This window comes from Prionailurus bengalensis, chromosome A1, assembly GCF_016509475.1.
Source record: "Prionailurus bengalensis isolate Pbe53 chromosome A1, Fcat_Pben_1.1_paternal_pri, whole genome shotgun sequence".
Taxonomy (NCBI): domain Eukaryota; kingdom Metazoa; phylum Chordata; class Mammalia; order Carnivora; family Felidae; genus Prionailurus; species Prionailurus bengalensis.
In genome coordinates this window covers 140,687,260-140,705,767 of record NC_057343.1, presented here as the reverse complement: position 1 = coordinate 140,705,767, position 18,508 = coordinate 140,687,260, and the positions used below count along the sequence as shown (strand labels likewise).

The following is an 18,508-nucleotide window of genomic DNA, read 5'->3' as shown; positions in this document are numbered from 1 at the left end:
TGTGAGTTGGAACCCCACATCGGGCGCTTGGGTGGCTCAGTCAGTTATTTGGCTCATGTCATGATTTCATGGTTCGTGGGTTCAAGCCCTGTGTAGGGCTCTGTGCTGACAGTGCAGAGCCTCCTTGGGATTCTCTCTCCCTCTCTCTGTCCCTCCCTCTCTCTCTCTTTCAAAAAAAAAAAAAAAAAAAAAGCGGGCACCTTGATGGCTCAGTCAGTTGAGTGTACAGATTTGGTTCAGGTCATGATCTCATGGTTCCTGGGTTCAAGCCCCACGTCTGACTCTGTGGTGACAGCTCAGAGCCTGGAGCCTGCTTCTGATTCTGTCTCCTTCTCTCTCTGCCCTCCCCGGCTCAAGCTCTGTCTCTCTCTCTCTAAAACATTAAAAAACAAACAAACAAACAAAAAACACATGGGCGTCTATAATGCCCTGTGTTCACACATTCTCAATTGTCTCAGTGAATGAATTTCCAAACCCTCAACCCTGGTGTTAGATGCCACATACATACAGTCTTTACTGGAAATGTTAACTAAATTCTAATACTGGGGAGAAAAATATAAAATTTGAAGAAACCCTTTGCCCTAGCTTCTGGAAGCTGATGTTACTCACTCCTTTGATTTAAGGGTAAGGTTCATTTTTGAGAAATCATTATGTAGAATATCAGTAAAATTAGTTAAGTGTACAAATATATTTTTAACTCATGATTTATATAAATCTCTTTGGAAGAATCAATTTTGTTTACAATGTTAAAAGTAAAAATTTTAGTGTTGCTTATTGATTATTTTTTGCTGAAAAATCAAATTTAAAGCATTGAATTTTAGGGTACTTGGGTAGCTCTGGTTGAGCGACTGACTCTTGATTTCGGCTCAGGTCATGATCTCACAGTCTGTGAGTTTGAGCCCCACATGGGGCTCCACACTGACCGTGCAGAGCCTGCTTGGGATTCTCTCTCTCCAAATAAATAAATAAACTTAAAAAAAAAAAAAAACACATTGATTTTGTTTGGATAGTAGCAATAAATGGAAATAAAAGGGTATAGTGTTATCAGAAAACAATTCTGAAGATCTAAATAGGAGGCCATTTATCAGGACAGTTGTATGAAATAATGCAGAAGGACATAAATAATATGGTCACATACTATTATGATGGCTGTTTTGGCAATATACTTTACTCAGCTGACATCATAGCAGAGTACATATTTTTATCTTTGACATAAGAGCAAATCTTTAGCTTTCACATATTGAAGGAAATGGTCTGAAGTCTTTAGTGGTTAATGCTGACACGAACCAGTTAATAATGATAAACTGTGTTAGTTAAACATTGTATGCAATACATGACAAATTTCTACATCTTCTCTAGAACTAAGTTTTAGCTACTATGTATTTTCATTGTTGGGGGCATAAAGGTCATCTTAACTTGTAAGAAGTTTAATGGAATTAATTTGTGATTGATAGGGACAGACTTCACAAATAAAAAAGAAGAGTATGGTCCTGGCGTTCAAGGAAAAGAACATTCTGCTCATTTGGATCCTTTGGCCCCTCCGATGCCCTCACTGATTGTGCCGCCACCATCCCCACCAGCAGCCGCCGTGGGAGCAGCCTGTGCTGCCACATTTCCCTCTGCTGCTTCCATCACTTCTGTCGGGGCTGCTTCTGCTTCTTCTGCTCACCTTCCTGTTACCTCAACTCTGGGTACTGGATCTGCAGCCACTGCTGGACCAGAAGAAATGGTTAGTACAGTTAATGCAGGTGCCCGAGTGAGAAAAGAGCTGAAAACCTGACTGTATATTGGATATTTTTAACTTAGAACATGTTTTCCCATGGAGGAAGAGTCTGTATGGTATTTAGGCCAAGCCACAGAAAATATTTAATATACTAAGTGGCTAAAACAATTTATAATGAAGGGGCCCCTGGGTGGCTCAGTTAGTTGAGCATCCAGCTTCGGCTCAGGTCATGATCTCACAGTTCATGAGTTTGAACCCCACGTTGGTCTCTGTGCTGACAGCCCAGAGCCTGGAGGCTGCCTCCTATTCTGTGTCTCCCTCTCTCTTTGTCCCTCCTCCACTCGCATTCTGTCTCTCTCTTTCTCTCAAAATAAACATTAAAAAAGTTTTTTTAAACAATTTATAATGAAAATAATAGCTGAAACTTCTATTATAGTAGTGATAATTAAAAATAACTTTGTCATTTCACGTTTTTTCAAGAACTGTTCAGGAAAAATAGATTTGAAAAAGAGAAGATGACAGGCTTTTTCATCTATTTTGAAGGGAACTCTCCTGGGTATTTTTCAAGGGCTTAGAGATTACTGGCTCTTTTGTATATTTTGTATTCAGCTATACCTTTCCCTTTTCCTCGATGCACATATATCATTAACACTACTCTGTAGTTACTCCATCTTGATTGGATTAGGTTCTCATTTTTAATTCAAGTCTCCTTGAATAATTTCTCCTAGTCACTTAGCTACTTTTAAGAGAAGTACATACAGTGTGGAACTACTGAATGGGGATGGGATATTTGTGTGAGAACTTGCCTGAAGGGGAATTGATCAAGCTAATTAATATAGAAGAGTTAACACAAAGTACATCAGGGTTCTGACTCCTCACCTTCTTCTTATTAAACCTGTGTTATTCAAAGAGTGATTCTCCATAGTGAGGGGAGTAGGGATACAACTGGACTTACTTCTATAGGGCTTTTTAAAAACACTATGTCCTTCTTCCCTACTCTGGCTTGGCTTAGGCACAAAGGCATGTCTAGTATGATAAAGTTCCTGAGAGGATTCTGATTTGCTTGTGTCCTCCTCCTCCCTGGCCCTTACTGTTTTCCTGAGAGGACAGAAGATTGCAGAATAGGTTTTATGTTGTATAGTTCCCCATCCGAAGGTGCCATTACCCTGGACAGCGCTCTGTAGCTAAGGGAGGCATTCAGTCAGCCAGACAATTGGTCATCTTGAATATTGCAGCTGACTTGAATTTCTGCCTTGTGGAAGCTACTGACTGTGGGGAAAAATATGTTGAGATCTGCTATTATGTCTGCTCTTGATTCAAAGAGGTGAAAAAAATATAGTTGTTAAGAAAATTTTGAATGTGTGAGGGAGTTTTGACTTAGAAATAAGACACTAAAATTCAACTCTGACTTATGTTCAGCTGTGTTTATTTTTCATGATTACACATTTTGAAGTGTGATCCTATACAGATGATCTCATTTAAGTAAACACAGTGAGTGTCTATTTAAATTTCTGGTTTGTCATTCATGTTGCATATTCAGATAACCCACAGAGCTAGATTTTTCAAAATTCCCTTCAAATATGACTACACCATTTGTATATTTGCATTTATATATAAACCTGGATATATATGGGAAGAACTGAATGAATGAGTATGCTTACCACCTTTTTTGTTACTTTGTGAAACAGTGTGGTCACCTGAGATAATTTTGAAGTCTTTGCAACCTGAAAACACAATATAGTGTAGACAGCCCTTGCAACTACATCCTCCTTGATAAACAGATACACATTCAATTTTGTTCACATAAATATAGCCTTTAGGGTTGGAGGAGAGGAAAATCAGAAGCAAATCAGTCTGTAAGTATACTGCTAGTTTTCTTCCTTGCTTATGTAATTATAATACTCAGATTCAGATTCCCCTCAAATGTGTCCTCTTGTTTTTGAAAAGAACCATAATAAACAAAACTAGGAACAAGTATATTAGTTGGGTAACTTATCTAATGCGAACCCATCATTGTTGGGACTGGGAAAGGAGAGACCTATGATCCAGGCCTGGTTATCTTTCTTTTCATTTTAATCACAGAGGCTTCCTATGAACATTCAAAACTTTTTCCCAATCTTCTTGGTATTTCCAGTAGCTAAAAGGAGGTGTGTAACAGAGAACAAACTGCAGAGAACTGGGAAACAGACAACTGGAAAAAGAAAGATTATCATCCTACTAAAATAACACCTTCATCTGTAAAATTCTTTCCTTTCTGCAGACATCCTCAGTATGTTAAATAAAATACCAGAATTTCCTGCTGGTAAGCACTTTTCAAGAAATAACAATTAGGCAGTTATATGAGCACGTATATTGCAGTTCACGAGTTTGAACAATAGGTGACCCTTTTTTCTTTTTCTGACTCACCGTTGGAATAGTTGAGGGGTTTTAGTTGGATTTTTAAACTCTTTAGTAAATGTTCTCTTTTAACTTTCCTCTTCATCTGAATGGAAAGTGAAAGGATATCATTAGACACTTGGCACTGCCCTCGTCATTCTATAAATGAGGAAACTGAGGTTTGGAGGGTGAGTGAGTTGCCTGTGGACACAATCAGTGACAGAATTCAGACTTTGGCCACAGAGCCTTGTTTCTTAACCAACCATTGTCTCCATGTCAAATATTAAGATACAAATATTAAGTTTTAAAAATAGGTCATTTCTCTTTTCTTTCTTAATCCTTTTGATTTTGTTGCTTTTATTGATAGGGCACAAAATGCTAGCATTTCCATTTTTATAGCATTTTTTAAGTCAGCTAAGCTCTTAGATAGATTTAATGAGATCCATCCTGACTGGGACCAGTAAGTTTGGTCATGGAGTCAAAAAGTCAGTTAAAAAAAGGTGTGTGTGGTGGGTGGGGGGGAGACACCTGGGTGGCTCAGTCAGTTGAGCGTCCGACTTTGGCCTCAGGTCATCATGATTTAGTGGTTTGTGAATTCAGGCCCCACATTGTGCTCACTGCTGTCAGACTGTCAGTGCAGAGCCCGCTTTGGATCCTCTGTGCCCGTCCCCAGCTTGCGCTGTCCCCCAAATAAATAAATATATATATATTTTAAAGTCAGTTGGGGCGCCTGGGTGGCTCAGTCGGATAAGCATATGACTCTTGGTTTTAGCTCAGATCATGATCTCACGGTTTGTGGGTTCAAGCCCCATGTTGGGCTCTGCTGACAGTGTGTGGGGCCTTCCTGAGATTCTTTCTCTCCCTCTCTCTTTGCCCCTCCCCTACTCATGCACACACTCTGGCTCTCAAAATAAATAAACATTAAAAAAATTATTTTAATTAAAAAGAAAAGTCATTTAAAGCAGGAAATTTTGAGAAGTTATATATACATATCTTAGGTGTTATTTTATGCTAAAACATGTGTATTAATTTGCTAATTTTTTTTTTTTAATTTTTTTTTTTCAACGTTTATTTATTTTAGGACAGAGAGAGACAGAGCCTGAACGGGGGAGGGGCAGAGAGAGAGGGAGACACAGAATCTGAAACAGGCTCCAGGCTCTGAGCCATCAGCCCAGAGCCTGACGCGGGGCTCGAACTCACGGACCGCGAGATCGTGACCTGGCTGAAGTCGGACGCTTAACCGGCTGCGCCACCCAGGCGCCCCTAATTTGCTAATTTTTAACACGGGACCAAACTGACTATGGGTTCCTAGATTGTAATTAAGCCATCTCTTTTATATAAGCTACATTCAGTGGATTATTTTTTATGTAATTTCCAATTTCAGTTTTTGTAAAGTAAAGCAAGAATCTATCAAAACTTGTAAGGCAATCTGATTACAGAACAAACCATTTGAAAACAAAGAGCTAAAAAATAAAACCAAAAGCTGATTTGGTAAACATGCAAGTCAGTTAAGACAATTATTAATTTAAGTAAATGCATAGAGGTTTCTTTTTAAAGTCTTTATTTGCTTACTGGAGTATATGTTTTCATCTTACTGACGATATTTTAAAGCAGTTCTCAACTGGTTGGGTGAAGGTTATCAGCTGTGGGCATTCTTCCAACTACCGTAGTTTTCTCATTCCAAACGTCTCCCAGTCAAAACGTGTCCAGTTTCTTTTACATTCCTTCCCCCTCCGAGTGGGAACAGGTGTTATGGATGGGAGTGCTTACACCCTTCAAATGTGACTAGGCACAAATAAGGTTACCAGCTCAATTGTACTTCAGGTTGCAATTTTTCATAAAGTATGTTCTTACCAGCAATTAAATTTATATTTTACATTTTAAAATAGTTTTTAATATTAAGATACAGCACTTTATAGAATATATTTTATACCTTATTTTAATAAGAAATAGGATGAGGTTTCCTTAAGGTCAGAAGCATGAATTTAGTCCACAAAAACATGCCTATAAATATTTTAGTATCTGAGTTTTAGTTTTTTAAATTCATAAGACCCGTAAAAGTTTAGATTAACTAGCCAAATAGTTTCTACAAGTATTATAGTGAGAAACAGTCCTCTAAATACCTCTCCCTAAATTCTATTAGCTCTTTCTCCTACTTACCTTTTAATTTCTTAAGTAGTATGCTCATATCTTTATTTCCACATGCATCAATTATCCAGTATTTATCTGTTGACTGATTATTATGGATGAAAGAATTGGCCTTTTTAAATACCATCCTAACCCTGTCCTTTTTCTGTATTTAAATGTAGATATTCCAAACTTTGCATTAAGTTAATATTTATGATGACTATTTAAATATAGCTAAGCTACGAATGTATACTATGCCTACATTTCCTTTCTGGTACAATTTTTTGTTCCTGGAATGGATTCCTTTGTTTTTGCCTTTGCTTGGTTTTCTGTGCAACTGTAATTAAGTCTTTCCAAACTCTCCAAAGACTCTCCAAACCTCATTGAATGCTATTTTCCTAGAGTTCTCCAGACACATCAATATTCTACCATTTTAATTTTCCCAGAGACATTTCTCATGGAACCCACTATCATCTGTTTCAATATACAGCCGTGACCATCTGCAGCTAGATGCAGATAATATGAAGAACTCAATGAACGATACCTCAGATGGACTATAACAGTGAGGAAAGATCACTATTTAATAATATGGTTTGGGGAAAAATGGTTAGAGGGAAAATTAGATTAATAATTCACACTGAAATTTCAAATGTTTTAATAAGTTAAACCAAAATAAGTAAATGTTAGAAGAGTATAATGACCTCAGCTGCCTAAAGAAGGTTTGTTGATTACCTTATGGAAGAAATTAACAACAAAATTAGCAATAATTTTTTAAATTTATGTGCACTGAAAAATAAAACTGAAGGATGCCTGGGTGGCTCAGTCGGTTAAGCATCCGACTTTGGTTCAGGTCATGATCTCACGGTTTGTGGGTATGAGCCCTGCATCGGGCTCTGTGCTGACAGTTCAGAGCCTGGAGCCTGCTTGGGATTCTGTGTCTCCCTGTCTATCTCTGCCCCTCCCTGCTCACACTGTGTGTGTGTGTGTGTGTGTGTGTGTGTGTGTGTGTGTCTCAAAAATAAACATTAAAAAAAAATTTTTTTAAAGAAAAAGCTAAGTGAGATAACATTAAGTGGATAAAATATTTACACTATTAGATAAGTATCTGTAATTATTAGATGAGCTTAATATTCATCAGGATTAATTAAACATTAATTGAGAGAAATACCCATTCCTGGCAAGTAATTAAAGAATTTGGGTAGTTGACAAAATGAATCGCAAATATGAAACATTAATAAGGAACCACAAATTGAATCAAATACTAGGTTTCACCTCAGACTTAGAGGAGCAGCTAATATAATTAACTGATAATGAAAAACAGTGAGTACATGTATATGTTATTCGTGTTACAAATATCTTTCTGGAGTATCGTCAGCAGTAAGTAACAAAAGCTGTAAAAGCTGACATTACCTTTTGATACGATCATCCCATTTTCTGCAGAAAAAAGGAAGAACACAAAAGCATATGTGTAATGAAAAGCGTATGTGTAATGTTAATTATGCGTAAGGATCAAAAGCATTCATAAAACAGAATAATGGTTGACAAGGGTTAGGGCAGTTGAGGAAGGGAAATGGATAGGACTCTAAAAGTGTCACAGGAGGGAGACTGCTGTGGTGCTAGAATGGTTTTGTGTCTTGACTGCAGTGATAGTTACAGAAATGGAGACATGTAATAAAATGACACGGATCTCTACCAAGGCATTATACCCATGTTACCTTCCTGGCTTTGACATCATAATTATACTATATTTATGTAAGATGTAATCACTGCAGGAAATGGTGAGGAATACACAGGACCTCTCTATTACTATCTCTGCAACTTCCTATGAGTCTATAATTGTTTCAGAATAAAGAGTTTTTTTAAAGTTTACAAAAGTTTATAAAATGGTTGGCATACCAGAGTCATAAAGAGATGTTTTGGGGTGCGTGGTTCTGTATCTTGCCTTTTGTCTCATTGTTTTATTTTTTCCATGTTAAAGTTGGTTAAATATACAGTTATTTTTTAAGTGCCTTTGTATTTTCTTCATCAGTTATACAAGCAAAAAGTACTATATATTTTGCCATGATTTTGTACCACCTGGATGTTTCTTTGTTTTTTTAGTATGTGCCCAGAATTGTGACATCTGCACAACAGAAAGCTGGAAAAACAATTACAGCCCGGATCACAGGGAGATGTGATTTTGCCTCAAAAAACCGAATTAGTAGCAGCTTAGCTATAATGGGAGTTTCTCCTCCCATGAGCTCAGTTGTTGTGGAAAAGCATCATCCAGTCACAGTGGTGAGTACACATATTTGATGATCTTAATCAAAAAATCTTTTTTCCTGAGAGTTTATAGACTAATAAACACTTAAATTATGTGTTGAGAAGATCAGAATTCATGATGACTGTTATTTGTTCTACCTTTTATTATTACAGTCTTTATGTACTTAGAATCATCAAACCTGGTCTAAATCTGCCTTTCCTCTTTTAGGAAATTAATTTCAGAAACATTGTTTCTTCTCAACAGTGTAAAAATTATCAATACAAAAAATAATGCACTGTGTTGGTGGCCAAAAGAAATATATAAATGATTTCTCATTAATTTAAAACAAGAGACAAAAACTATTTACTTACTCATTACCTCCTGTTCATGTAGCAGGTATTTAATTATAAGAAACACTTCCATTTTTATAGTCTTTAATTTTTGTTCCTTTTTTTTTTTTTTTAAGTCTTCTTCCCTTTTTCAGTACAACTGTCAGCATATTTGTAGTGTGGAAAGAAATTCAGATTACACTAGATTCATGTAATATAAAGGAAAATGCCTAGAATTTAAACAAAAATAAACAAAAAGCCTGAATTAGTGCCTCACTTTTGCTACCTACTGCCTTTGTGATCATACACAAATCAAGTAAAATATTTGAGCCTCTACTTCCTCTTGTGTAAAATAGGAGTGTTAAGGGTACTTAGCTCCTAAAGTTATTTTCTGGTTTCAGGATTAACTGAGACAATGTGAAAATTGAATGAGATATATAAAGGCACTTTATAAACTGTAAAACCAAAAGCGAATTTAACATAATAAAAATTACTAGAGAAAGGTACGTGGGATACATATAAATCGACAATTGTCTCAAAAAATTTAAATTTTGAAAGTTAAAAGTTCACATCCTTAAATAGGAACAATTGATTTTAAAAGAGAAAGTCACCTAACATAAATTTTCAGTGTTAGACAACACTGTCTACTTAATGTATCAAAGTTTTAGCAAAAATATATACGGAATGATGTTACATCCTTTATTTTCTGGGCAGCAGATGGCTGCCATATGATTAAATCAAGGGAAGCTTGATTCATTAAATTTAGCCTCGGGTAGAGAATGATGGTAATGAAGTGGAAGACTGAGGCGGAGGCATTAAGTCCAAATAAGGATATGGAGGGTGGATAGGGGTCTTAGCCTTCACAGGCTGCAAAGACTCTGAAAGTCCTTAGGCGACCTCCCAATATAGTTTTGAATATATGAGGATCAGTTATCAGAAACGAAAAGAGAAAACTCATTTCTGTTTTTCTCAGCACATATGTGCATAGAGAGGGAGAGGGACTGTCCATTTGTATGGTAAAGAAGGTGTAAAGAAATCACATATATGCTTACTTTTAATTTAGGCAGCCTTTTGTCTTTGTACTGACAGGAATTCATATTCTACAGAAAAAAAAAAAAAAAACCAAAACAAGGAAATAGGCTTAAAACCCGTTTCTGAGATTTACCTCCCCAGCTGCCCTTTGCTGATTCACTATGTATAGTACTTCTCCAGTAATTGCTCATGAAGGAAACAGCCATAAACTGCTTCCATTATTACCTAAGTAGGATTATGTAATAGACCTGTGGCAGTCCTCTGTACTGTTTTTCCTTTTATCCCCCAATCAAGACCTGTAACTACTAGAAACAGTTATTACTAATAAAAAACTAGTCAGATTTCTGACACTTTAGCCCCACCTGCTGGATAATTGCTTGTTCCTAGTGCTACTTCATTCTCTGCCATTTTTATAGATCATGAAACCAGTGGTAAGGTGAATCTGTTTCTACATTCCCTTTTTCCCATCCTCCCCAAGGAAAAATCGTTCTTTTAACAGGGTCAGATTAGGTGGTTAGCAACTAAATTTTCATACTAGTTGGAAGAATCTCCCCCATCTGTAAAATGACTATCCACTTAAGTACAAAGAAACATTTATATAAAATACCTTTAAGATGGGAAATTTCTCTAGAGGAGCTCTTAGAATCTGTCATGAAGACCTTTAAGAGTTTTCACTCATTTTCTTTTTAGGTAAAAGCTGCATCATAGGGTTTTTAAAATACATAATGAATGTTTTGATCAAATATATATAATTTTACTTTAAGGATTTTAAGATGACTTTTCTAAGTAGAAGACCCTACTAGGAATCTCCATGTACTGTTCAGCGATGTGGACCAAGAACTGGATAACAAGTCTACTGAGAAGCTCTATCCAGTATAATATAGAAAATCCTTGTACATTTTACACATGTGTATACACGTAATGTGTACTTACATACATATTATGTACCAGTACGTATTCTATGCCTAGATGAAGTCAGTTGTGCACTGACTCTGTTACATCAGTGCTTAGGTCCAAGATGTTTTCTTGAGTTCTGAGATAGTGTGGGTATCCTCTCAATGTGTGTCCTCAGCATCTAGTTATTTCTTTGTATAGAAAGTTGTAATCCACATTAAGGAGCACCAGGCCTCTGGAAAGAGCTCCTCTTGTATGATCATAAAGGTTTAGTCAGCTCCCAGGTGAACCGGGTTGAAATAGGAGAGATCTGCTTTACTGTGATTTGAAACAAGGACCAGACAGGATTCCTCAGAGCTTTCCCCATGTTCCCTTATTGAACTCCACATGTTAACAGGTACAGGAAGGAGAACACTGCTTGGAATAAAAGGAGGGCTTGGGGCTGCCTCTTCTTCCAAACACCATACAGTCCCTTTCTACAGTTGGCCTGTGTACACATTGTAAGATTCCACTTGAGTCCTCTTTGAGGAATGACTCCCATGGCTCCTTTGTGATCCTATGGAATACCAGCTGATCAGAGGGTATTGAGCACATCAGTGTAACTTATGGATTAAGGACCAGTGTTTGGTCCTTAATTGTTTGTTTTAATGGCTGCTTCACCAGCTTATTGCATGTATCTACCGGGTGCTTAACAAATGTTTGTTTGGTTAAATTATATGTAATGAAATGGTATTTAATGTGTGTCATTTTGTGGGATTGTTAAAGCAGGTTTTTACCTTTTCAGCAAACCATTCCTCAAGCTGCTGCTGCAAAATATCCCCGGACGATTCATCCTGAAAGTAGTACCTCAGCTTCTAGATCCCTCGGAACCAGGTCAACTCACACCCAGTCTCTCACAAGCATTCATTCCATAAAAGTGGTTGACTAAAATGAATATGCACATATTGAGACCTTTTAATTCATCTGGTTATACCAAGGATTAGAAGTCTCTAGTGTTTAAAATTTCATCTTAGAACATCATGGATACATCCTGTTCATCTTTTCAGAATTCCAAGAGGCTTTTCCAAAGCCACACCATCCTTTGTAACTATATGTAGGATTATTTTAATGTTATTTTTTAATTTAAACAATTAAGTAAAATTTTTTAACTTAAAAATGACTTGATTTTTTAATAGGTTCAGCCTGTCACTGATTACATCATAAAAGTATATAAATCTTGTTTTATTAATGTTATTTACCAAAGACTAAATCATTTCTAGTGTTACCAAGAAAACTTTGAGAACTTTACTAAAAAATTGTTAAGGAGCATATGGGTGGCTCAGTCGGTTAAGTGTCTGACTTGGGTTAGGTTGTGATCTTGCAGTTTGTGAGTTCAAGCTCCATGTTCATGGGCCTGTGCTGACAGCTCGGAGCCTGGAGCCTGCTTCAGATTCTGTGTCTCCCTCTCTCTCTCTGCCCTCCCCCACTCACATTCTGTCTCTCTCTCAAAAGTAAACATAAAAATTATTTTTAAAAGTAATAGAAACTAAGGTATTTTTATTTTAAAATTAAAGAGCTAAAGACCAAGATTAATAATGATACTTTATCACAAAGTTTTTTGTGTGATTTTAATGTATTAGTCTTCATTTTCTTAAGACTCTGACAATTAAAAATGGGAAATGATGAGACCTATCAATAATTCTTAATGATAAAAGGAAAGATTTTTTTTACTAGTACAGAAACAGAGTCATCAAAAAGAAATTTCCTATTAGAATGGTCCTATTTCTGATGGTCTTTCTTGTTTTTTGAAACTCTGCAGTGTTGAACCTTTTTTCTCTCTGAATATCCAAACATCACCCTGTGACGGTAATAGCACTGGGCAACTCAGCAAACCTTCTAGGCCAGGGGAAAGACTTTTCACTAGCTGCCAGTGCGAAGAATCTGGGTGAAAATGATCAAGCAAAACAAGACCAGGTTCCATTGGTGTTATTGCTGGCTGACTGGGTGATCTTGGGCTGGATATTTAATTTCATGAATCTTAGGATCCCATCTGTGAAACAGTGAGATCTACCTATCCCACCTCTTTCACAAAGTACTTTGGGTTACACAAAAACAAGTATAAATTCTAAAGAATTGGTCCAGAGCCTCAATTTTCATATCTTTAACAGAAGTGGATGGACTTAATTAGAAGCCTCTTTCACTCTGAACATGATCTAGCTCTATGCTCTAATGTTATTACAGGAAATAGTTTTTCTTATTGCTTCACATTGTAATAGGACATGAGAACAAATGTGAGATAGGGCAATATCCCATTTTCTAAAGGGCACACCCAGGCTTTTCTGAACTACAGAATTAAAGAATTTGAGTATTGTGTCTTAGAGTGTTAGATTGTTCTTATGTAACAGTGTCCTGAGTTCTGGCCCGGCTAGCGCTGTGGCAAATAGCTCCTCGTGGGTTTCAACAAACACAAACCAGTAGCACCTCATCTTTTGCTACCTGTACCATGGCCATGCTTTTCTCTGGGCTTCCCCAGGCACTCTGAGAGGATCACAAGTGACCACAGGCTCCACTTGAAGGCTACTCCTATGTGGCCCAGAATTAACACCCCATTGTGTTAACAGATCAGTTCTTTCTTTCTCCCCCATACAAACTGTCGTGAGGGGTACTAGTCCAGCCCATCTCTCAGAAGAGAGTGCCCTCAAAGTCAGATAAGCAGTTATGCTTGACACCAGGTGGTGGCCAGTTTGGTATTTCACCCTGGTCTGGGCTCTCCTTCCTTCCCCATCTCACTCCTCTTTTCCCTCATTGTTGCTTCCCTGGATTTCCACTCCTAAAAAAAGCAGCGACTCATAAACTTTGGTTTCAGGGTCTGCTTTCTGAGGAATCTAGATGACAACTAGGAATGGTTTTCAGTATCCAAGCCATAACCATGTGGACTAACTAAAGTGAATGTTATGAATATTGTAACTGAGAATATCATAAGCATCTTTTTTTTTTTTTTTAATTTTTTTTTTCAACATTTATTTATTTTTGGGACAGAGAGAGACAGAGCACGAACGGGGGAGGGGCAGAGAGAGAGGGAGACACAGGATCAGAAACAGGCTCCAGGCTCTGAGCCATCAGCCCTGAGCCCGACGCGGGGCTCGAACTCACAGACCGTGAGATCGTGACCTGGCTGAAGTCGGACGCCTAACCGACTGCGCCACCCAGGCGCCCCCATAAGCATCTTTTTAAAAAGTGTTTAAGCTCTAGAAAGTATATATTGTCCAAAGCAGAACCAAATAGTGTTACTCTAATTAACTTAAATTTAACAGTTAAGACACTTATAGAATAAGAGTATGTATTCTGTTTATTTCTGCATAAAGAGGTTACCCAGATTTTGGAAGGGGGAGTAAGTAGCATGGTCACTGGAAACCAGCCATGTTGAAGAACAGATGGGGACAAGACTTTCCACTGAATCCCTTTTTAAAAAACTTTTTGGACTCCTGTGAACATGTTCCCTATTTTAAACATTTATGGAAGTAAGTGGGCCATTTACAATCAGGATGAGACCAAAATGTAAAACTATCAATTCAGGATAATTGGACTGACATTACTCATGATATTATCTCTGGTGCCTTATGGAATTAGAGTCAGAGTTTGAGAATGGAGAGCCTTAAATTATGATGAATAGGTGCATGTAAACTGATATGAGTTGATACTTGATTTCATATTTATTTCTCTCAGATTATAAAAATAATGCATGCTTATTGTCAAAAAAAAAAATTGGAAAGTACCAAAAAGTACAAAGAAAATAAAAACAACCTGTAATTATACCACCAAGAGATTTAAAAAAATACATTGGTATACATACTTCCGGTCTTTTCTAAGCACTATTATTACACATATGTGTTATTTAAAGCCAAAAGTAACTATAAATTTTCAAAGCTAGTTTCTCTCACTGAAGAGAAATAACTCACAGGGGATGATTTCAATACTGTGGGCATGAGACTAGGGATTTCACAGGCATTCAACCTTCATCTTCAATACTGTGGCAGAGAGAGACATTCCCCCATTTTATGGAGAAGGAAACTGAAGATCTGAGATCTTGGATATTTAGTATGCCCAAAGGTTCACAGTTAATAAGTAGTAAAACCAGGATTAAAACCATGTCTGTCTATTCTAAATCCCTATACCAGGATGCTGTTCCTACCATCATTTTTTTTTTAAAAACATGATGAACAAAAACCTAGATTATGCTATCACATATGTTGCATCATATGTCAGAAATGCAAAAATCATATACAATTTTCTTTAAGCAAAAACCAAAAAAAAATTTGACCTTTCATTTCAGTAGGTGGAAAGTACTAATACCATTTTTTCATCTGTCACCACCATCTTCATAGTTGAAAGGACAGTCAATACTGCTAGAATTTTATGGCATTAAAGAACTGAATGTAAAGGCAATGCTGAGTGGAAAACCAATTAAATACAATTTCTTTAGGCATTTACGAAACTGCACATTTCTTGGACCTCACATCAGTTTCATTTTTGAATTGACGAATCTTTTCTGTAAGAAAAGGATAACATTCATTATTAATAGCTAACATTTATTAAGCACTTGCTATGTGCCAGGCACTGTGACTCAATCCCACAACAACCCTTTGACATTAGAACTTTTCTAGTTAGTAAAGGAGAACACCGGCACAGTGAGGCTATAGAACATGTTCAAGATCACACAACCTGTTCGCACTGGAGTTCAGATACAGGCCCACAGGGTCTTGCTCCTGAGCACATGCCCTGCACTGCTTCAGTGGACTGCCTCTTAGTCTCCCCCGAGAATTCTTATGGCTACTCTTTTCTAGAAACAAATAAATTTAAAGGTGAGTGAACAATCCCAGTGCTGTGAGGATAATGTCACGGGAGGAGACATCATCCACGCATGATTCCTTTACCCACCACTGCTTGAAACTTAACATTAGCTGAGTGGTGTGATTCACGCACTCATGCTCTCAGCTTCAGGTAATACTGCATCGGTCAAAGTAATGGCAGATGTGCCTACCTTTTGCTTGAATGGTTATTACATGAGAGTTTAACACCGCCTCATTATTGGTAAGTTTTGAAACCATCTTCCCTGACAATATAGTCTTTGGGCAAGTGATTTTTAGCAATAACCTCCGTTGCCAAGGTAACAGGTTGTCTGCTCTTTTCTTTTAACCTAGAAATAACACTTTTGAATACACCAACTTGTAAATTTCCCCAACAGGGGCAAGATGGCATTTTGAGCAAGACAGTGCTTAGTTATGGAAATGATACTAGAATCTCCTAAGATGGTTTAGCATTCCTGCCTTCTCCCAGCTCCCCGCACCCCACACACCTCCATACCCTGCTGTACATCAACAGAAATACTCCTCCACTTCTTCAAATGCCCAGTAGGGGGTACGCTGAGAACCGCCAGGCTAAACCAGTATCAGTCAGTGCTGACTGAGTCAATCACCAGAGGAGCTGCATATTTATGAGCCACAGCTCTCCCCAAACTGAGACTGCTGCTGTTTATGGACAGTATTGTTTTGGGGGACTGTCCCCCACCATTTTAAGGGAGAAGGAGCTTCTATCTCAAAAACTCACCAGCTAGTTCTGGGAAACCTGCGCGTACCAGCTCTTCATACAGATGCTTGACTGGAGTGGCCTGTGTCATCAGGGTCCCATGCAGCCAGATGAGCAAAGCCCGGTGGCCGTGTTCACGGAAACTTCCCTTTCCTGTGCCAAGCACATAGAGTCAGAGGCGAAACACCACGTGCCGAGGTCTCTTTTTGTTGTGATCTCCATTCTAACTGAATTTTCTGTGGTTGCAACTCATTCTTCTGATGGCTGCTAGAGAAGCAGCCCAGTGGATGAAAGCCCTTCCAGTTCCCCTCGCTGGAATTCCTGTAGGGTGACCAGAGTGTGGATTCACTCTAGCACTTGTCGTGCACCTAAAATGTGCTTGACACAGACCAAAGGAGCAGATACGAGATTCAACAGCTGAGTCCCTGCCCAACGGTAAGGGACAACCTTCCTGAGATGTGGAGCTCTCCCACATTCAGAGAGCTGCTACGCACCCCCATTTCTCCGACTCAAAGTGCATATTTCACCTGGGGATCCTGTTACAACGGAGAGTCTCATTCAGTCGGTCTGGGGTTAGAATCTGCACTTCTAATAAGCTCCCAGCTGCTGCCCTTGCTGTCCATTAACCATACTCGAAGCAGCAGGCGTGCGCCATCATGCTACTCCAGTGTCTGATGGAAGTGTGCGTGCCCTGGGCCGGGATTACTCGCTGGGCAAATACGCACTGGATACCTAACCCCCGAGAGATGTTAGGGAAAGAGATGAGACCCGTGTCTCCAAGGAGGTCGCGGTTACAAACACAGGACAGGCAGGCTCCTGGTTCTAGCAGAGTGTGTGTGGGAGCAAGCAGATGCCAGAAGAGGAGGGCCCGAGCTCTGGGGAGGAAGCATGCCAGAAAAATGTCAGAGAAGCAGGGAGGGCCAACTGTACGCATGAACAATGTACTCCTGGGCGAATCCTGTTTGTTTCTTCATCTTGCATTTGCCAAACTAATTCTTAAATACCACTGTCAACATGTTGCTCCTTTGCCTAAAAGCCCACAAACTCCTTAGTGGCAGTAGCATTACCCTGGATTGTATTTGGATTGTGTATGTTGCTGTTGTCACGCCAACTAGATTATAAATCCCACCAAACATGCACCCTGGCTTACGTTAAAAGCTGATGCAGCCCTCGCCAGGTCGAACTGAACACATTCTAGGCACTCCTTACTGTTCCACTAAAACATGTTAAGTCCCCTCCCCTTTATCCTGCTGGCAGGTACTCTGAAGATACACTGTATTTTCAAATCATTTCTTTAGGTCAAAAAGAGATTTCAAGAAGGCAACTAAATTTTCCTAAAAACTTCACAGAATGAGGGGCGCCTGGGTGGCGCAGTCGGTTGGGCGTCCGACTTCAGCCAGGTCACGATCTCGCGGTCCGTGGGTTCGAGCCCCGTGTCGGGCTCTGGGCTGATGGCTCGGAGCCTGGAGCCTGTTTCCGATTCTGTGTCTCCCTCTCTCTGCCCCTCCCCCATTCATGCTCTGTCTCTCTCTGTCCCAAAAATGAATAAACGTTGAAAAAAAAAAAATTAAAAACAAAACAAAACAAAAAAAAAAACTTCACAGAATGCTATATGCCTAATTAGTGACAAAGGAAAAATCTTAATAGTAAAAAAGGAACCTTTTCAGAAACCATAGTCAATATTCAACATTTTCAATGCATTATCTTCCAATTTTCACATGACAATGTAGCCTTAGAATTAGTAATATAAAGTACCATAATTTACTTATAGGTGGTGTAAGAAGCATGTATTCAGGGGCTGTGGTTTTGCCATCTACGATCCCAGCAATCAGTAATGCAGATCGACTCCTGAGCATGGGACTTGTTCACATCTCATAATATCCATGTACAGAAAGTGCTCTGAATAGAATGTTTTGTCAAGAAAAGTATCTGCTTTCCTGTTTTTAAAGCTACTTAGCTGATTAATGCCAAACAAACTTTCTGTTTCCTAGGTTTTGGTCAAATCATAAAAAAAGCAAAGCTAGTGACTCCAACTGACCTGACCTCACTAATTCTGACAGCTGGAATCTGGCTGAATTGATTCCATGGCTTGGAATCTTCTACTCAAGGAGAGGCCTGAGTCTGTATCCCAAGTTTCTATAGGACAGCTCGTCTCATCCAAGGCCTCATCCTATAAGAACTCTGTACCCCAGGGGCGCCTGGGTGGCTCAGTCAGTTAAG

At 38.5% G+C, this 18,508-nt stretch overlaps 2 protein-coding genes across 5 annotated transcripts in view; one reads left to right on the top strand and one right to left on the bottom strand.

Annotated features, from left to right (window-relative positions):
• Nucleotides 1-13,080, top strand: part of POC5 (POC5 centriolar protein) — a 43,004-nt gene extending 29,924 nt beyond the window's left edge. For 3 of the 4 annotated variants that reach the window (XM_043592267.1, XM_043592277.1, XM_043592296.1), the window contains 3 exons: nt 1,455-1,729; nt 8,327-8,503; nt 11,508-11,879. In XM_043592267.1, coding sequence (XP_043448202.1) covers nt 1,455-1,729; nt 8,327-8,503; nt 11,508-11,651 — 596 coding nt within the window. In that variant the 3' untranslated portion in view covers nt 11,652-11,879. Of the gene's footprint in view, nt 1-1,454; nt 1,730-8,326; nt 8,504-11,507 lie in introns of all 4 variants that reach the window. The other variant, XM_043592286.1, reaches the window with a different exon arrangement.
• A 953-nt stretch (nt 13,081-14,033) lies between these two features.
• Nucleotides 14,034-18,508, bottom strand: part of ANKDD1B (ankyrin repeat and death domain containing 1B) — a 63,010-nt gene continuing 58,535 nt past the window's right edge. Inside the window, exons 14-15 of the mRNA XM_043592256.1 lie at nt 16,310-16,441; nt 14,034-15,251 (exon numbers count right to left, since the gene is read on the bottom strand). Of these exons, the coding sequence (XP_043448191.1) occupies nt 15,190-15,251; nt 16,310-16,441 (194 nt within the window). The 3' untranslated portion in view covers nt 14,034-15,189. The remainder of the gene's footprint in view (nt 15,252-16,309; nt 16,442-18,508) is intronic.